Below are 5,332 nucleotides of genomic sequence, written 5' to 3'. Positions count from 1 at the left end.
TACCATATCTGGAATGACAAAGCCAGCAACCGCTTTAGAAAAGGACAGTGGTATTGTAATGGTTTAACAAATCAAAGGCCTCAGGATGGCCTTGTTAGGCTTTTAGTTCACATAGGAATTCTGCTGAATTAGTCTTTGCATCACACACCATCACCTTGCAATGAATAGAAAGTATATTCAGGAGAAATTTGACTTTTTATTGACAATCATATACAGCTGTTACCAATTGTGTCTTAGTGCATGGTTGGTATTCAGAAGAAAAACAAAATGTAAGAACAATTTGCTGATGGAGGTCCTCAATTCAGTCAGACTGGTAATCATGCCTCTTTCTCATATGTTCGCACTGCCACAACGTCATCCATTGTGCATTTCTGGAAAGAAAAGCATGCACAAGTAAGTATCTGTCCAATAGGGCACATACATAATTAAAGACAAACCTCCCCCAGGAGAGTTTTGTACCCATCAATAACCAATAATAATAATCTGCCATTTAACTTACGCTTTTATCCAAAGCGACTTATTGCAGTGAGTATATATGGTCCCAGTGGGAAATTAATGTTTGACTTCAGAGAAGCGACATTACTGAAAGTTAAACAGTCTCCAAGGTGACTACAAACGAATGCACTATTGTGTTTCTGATCTGGCCAACAGAATGCCAGTAAACTTATGACGTTACTTCTAACGGTGAGAAGCGTAGGAGCAGGTGTCTGTAGCCTAGCTTGACGGCCTACATAGCAAGCCTACATTGACATGGTAGCAAGCCTACATTGACATGGTAGCAAGCCTACATTGACATGGTAGCAAGCCTACATTGACATGGTAGCAAGCCTACATTGACATGGTAGCAAGCCTACATTGACATGGTAGCAAGCCTACATTGACATGGTAGCAAGCCTACATTGACATGGTAGCAAGCCTACATTCACAAGGTAACAAGCCTACATTCACATGGTAGCAAGCTTGAAGCCTACATTGACATGGTAGCAAGCCTACATTGACATGGTAGCAAGCCTACATTGACATGGTAGCAAGCCTACATTCACAAGGTAACAAGCCTACATTCACAAGGTAGCAAGCCTACATTGACATGGTAGCAAGCCTACATTGACATGGTAGCAAGCCTACATTGACATGGTAGCAAGCCTACATTGACATGGTAGCAAGCCTACATTGACATGGTAGCAAGCCTACATTGACATGGTAGCAAGCCTACATTGACATGGTAGCAAGCCTACATTGACATGGTAGCAAGCCTACATTGACATGGTAGCAAGCCTACATTGACATGGTAGCAAGCCTACATTGACATGGTAGCAGCAGCAAGCCTACATTGACATGGTAGCAGCAGCAAGCCTACATTGACATGGTAGCAAGCCTACATTGACATGGTAGCAAGCCTACATTGACATGGTAGCAAGCCTACATTGACATGGTAGCAAGCCTACATTGACATGGTAGCAAGCCTACATTGACATGGTAACAAGCCTACATTGACATGGTAGCAAGCCTACATTGACATGGTAACAAGCCTACATTGACATGGTAACAAGCCTACATTCACAAGGTAACAAGCCTACATTCACAAGGTAACAAGCCTACATTCACAAGGTAACAAGCCTACATTGACATGGTAGCAAGCCTACATTGACATGGTAGCAGCAGCAAGGCTACATTGACATGGTAGCAGCAAGGCTACATTGACATGGTAACAGCAGCAAGCCTACATTGACATGGCAGCAAGCCTACATTGACATGGTAACAAGCCTACATTGACATGGTAACAAGACATCAGAAGTCGACTAATGAATGGATCATGTTTATCAATCTCCTGGCTGAGGGGTGAACACGTTCATAACACACCTACCGCAATTAACTTTCCATCCTGGATCTCTCTCGCCACGGTCGTGGTCTTGCCATCCCAGGTCTGTTTCTGCACCAGTCTGCCGTCCTCGATGGTCATCACGGTCTGGAAACCAAAGTTTCATGTCAGAAAGACTAAAGAGGCACGCGAACTTCTTGTTACGCTGTTAAATGTGACTTAGTGCACCCACCTTTGTTTTCCTGTCATCTGCAGTAGTCTCGTCAAACTCCTGGTCCAGTCTGAACTTGGTCTCTGTGGTTTTGAATGTGCTCTGGGACTTCATTGAGATGACACCTTGGTCGTCCACACTGAACAGCAGGCTGGGCTTCGCCATGTTCCCCATCTGCCGGGTGGCGAAGCCCACACCTGGGTACAGAGAGAAGGGTTAGGACACTAGAAGGATCCATGGACTAGCTTTCATACGGCTAGCTGAGAGCAGCACCAAGGCAGCATGGACACGGTCGAAAGCTTTGTTCCGTCCTGTGTGCTGAAGTTGGCTAGCTCTGCAAGCATCATACGAGCCTATGTAAAGCACATTATTACACATGTGGTGAAAAGCATCACGTCTACCTATTGCTTTCATGTAGTCATCGAAATTCTCACTGGCGGTCATCTTCCAGGTGCCAAGGAACTGCTCAACCATGTTGTTGGTGTCTTCCAAATGCCACGAGGTGAAATACTACAAACACAAGCACAAGTCTCCTAACTTAGAGGACGATTCTGAGGCGAGATGTGGTATTTGAAGTCTCAGTAGCACGTGTCTAACTCACGCAAACCAATCAAAGCTTGTCGCTGACGCTGCCATGGAAACAGAGGATTAGGGCGGAGTCATCAGATCTGGGTCGCAAGGAAACGTTTTTGGTTGAACATTGCTGCAGTTGCATATGGACGAATAATATTCGTATGCATGCATGGATGTGTGTATGTATATATATGCATATGGATTGCATATGGATGGTTGGATGCATGCATATGCATGGGCGAACAGTATGCGAAACGAGTCCTAATAAGTGGGTTAAATGGGCACAGGTGAGCCTGCAGATCAAGCAAATAACTTGGCTACGTTCACACTGCAGTGAAATGTGACCCAAATCCGATTGTTTTGCCGTCACGCGACTCAGGTCTGATTTGTGCATGACCGTGTAAACAGCGTAAGTCACATGAAATCTGACTTTTTAAAATCCGACCTGTGTCGCGTTCAGAGGTGCATCGGATACATGTCTGATACTTAGCAATGCGTCCCCGTCTGAACTGTCAAGTCGCGTTTAATGAGACTTTTACGTCACTCTAACAGCAACCCTGCACTTGATTGATTGATTGATTGAAAACTTTATTAGAAGATTTGCAGGAGTAGGTACATGAAAGTACATATTACATACAAGGTCAACTAACAGGATAAAAACCCAAGAAAGCCACTGGCTTATTTCAATTGGGGTCCACTCTAGAGCTATTGCTCATATTATATCTTGCTCATATCTTTACCGGCTTCCGCTGCACAAAAACTTGAAAATGAAACATGTTGTAACATGTAACGTTATCCTATATTATCCTATATATTATATATCATACATCTAGATTTACTTGCAGTATACAGAGTCGACCTGTATCCTGCAAAGAGACTTAGATTTAGATTTAGTCATCTAAAAATTAATAAGACCCCAATACTTTATTTTATTTTATTTTTTGTTTCTTTTTATTTTACTATTCGATCTTTTCAGTTTGTAAAGCGTCTTTGCGTGTCTAGAAAAGCGCTATATAAGTCTAATGTATTATTATTATTATTATTATTATTATTATTATTATTATTATTATTATCCATGGTTACTTCTGCAAACCAATACCCAATTCTGTGTATTATCTCGTTTTGTACTGTATTGCAATGTTGCGTCATTTTGCTGAGCCTGCTTATCTTGTCTTGTATTGTCATGTATTGTCATGTAGTGTATTGCCTGTTGTGTCATTTTGTTGTGCTTTGTTGTGATGTTTTTAATGACACTACACATTCATTTTGTAATAGCCTGCTCAGGGACTACAGATGGAAATTAGCTCATGAGCTAACTCTGGCGCATTTACATTGATGTGGAAACTGATTTGTTGATTAATGTGCACTGTCCCTGGTAAATAAATAAATAAAATAAAATAAAAAACAGTGCACTGCGCGTGACATCCTGACGTCATTGTTATTGTCCTTCTGCGCATGCCGGTCTGTTCAGGCCCGTGGAATGTTCACACTAGTCAATGTAGGTCAAATATAGGTCACATTTTAAAAGTCATGTGAACTGCCAAACAAAAAAAATCGGATCTGTGTGAAAATTCGGAATTGAGCATCAAGACCTGCAGTGTGAACGTAGCCTTAAGAGATGAATGCTCTTTTTGGATGCTGCATATGCAAAACAATTCTATTTCATTCTACCTATTATAATCCTATCATATTCTGTTACATTTACATTACATCTTTGGCATTTAGCACACGCCTTTATCCAAAGCTACTTACAACAAATACATGTCTGTAAGTATATGAATCATCTATCCATTAGTCAGAAAAAATAAATCTATGCTAGGACCAGGGGCCATTGACAGTCATAATGCTAGAAGAAGGAAGAATGAGTTATTTTAAAGTTACAATTATTATTATTACTATTATTATTATTATTATTATTTATTTATTTATAGTATTATAATAATAATGATTATTATTACATTTTAAGGTTGAGGTGACTGTGCTATCTGCTCCACTGTGAGAGCTGGGCGGTGGGTCTCCTACTCTACTCTGTTCTATTAAACAGCTGTAGCAAGACTGGACATTAACATGATTGTTTTTAAATCACTAAACGGGCAGGCACCTCCGTACTTAGCTGATCTCCTGTGCCACCATACCGCATCCACAGCCCTAAGGTCAGCTGACCAGCTGCTGCTGGAAGTCCCTAGGACCAGACTAAAAAGAGGTGATAGAACCTTCGCAAAGGCAGCCCCTAGGCCCTGGAATAGCCTCCCCCCGTCAGATCTGCCCAGAGCGCCGAGGCTTTTAAAACCTTAGCTAAGACGTACAGTACCTCTTCTCCCAGGCCTTTGAGCTGAGGTGGGCCTGCCTCCCCACAACTGCACTTTTCTGCACATTTATTTCTGTACCTGGTGTATTCTGTATTGCACCTTGTTTTTGTTTTTGTGTATTTGTATTTGTTGTTTTATTTGACTAGTGTTTCATCTGTTAAGCACTTTGGGCGGCTGTTTTGTCGTTGTAAATGTGCTATATAAATAAACATGACTTGACTTGATTTGACATAGACTGCACATATTGAAATAATATGTCCATGACTTTCACAATTTAAACTTGAGGTTGAATTAATGGCTACTGCTTCTCTGGATGACCCTGGCCTGGTCTAAACCATAATAGATCATAGACTGCCCTACCCTGGCCTGGCCTAAACCATAGAGCATATAAACCTATCTGACCTGGCCTAGAAACAGACC

General features: G+C 41.6%; 1 protein-coding gene across 1 annotated transcript; it reads right to left on the bottom strand.

Annotated features, from left to right (window-relative positions):
• Positions 1–317: 317 nt before the first annotated feature.
• Positions 318–2,504, bottom strand: fabp4b (fatty acid binding protein 4b; the record flags this gene model as incomplete). The annotated part of the gene is made up of 4 exons (XM_080540642.1): positions 318–371; positions 1,865–1,966; positions 2,052–2,227; positions 2,432–2,504. The coding sequence occupies 4 exons, from the start codon at positions 2,502–2,504 to the stop codon at positions 318–320; spliced, it is 405 nt and encodes a 134-aa protein (XP_080396768.1).
• Between the last annotated feature and the right edge of the window lie 2,828 nt (positions 2,505–5,332).

The sequence above is a fragment of the Nansenia antarctica genome (genome assembly GCF_963989245.1).
Source record: "Nansenia antarctica genome assembly, chromosome: 10".
Classification (NCBI taxonomy): domain Eukaryota; kingdom Metazoa; phylum Chordata; class Actinopteri; order Argentiniformes; family Microstomatidae; genus Nansenia; species Nansenia antarctica.
The sequence above is the reverse complement of the archived record's forward strand: the minus strand, read 5'-3'. Positions and strand labels throughout refer to the sequence as shown.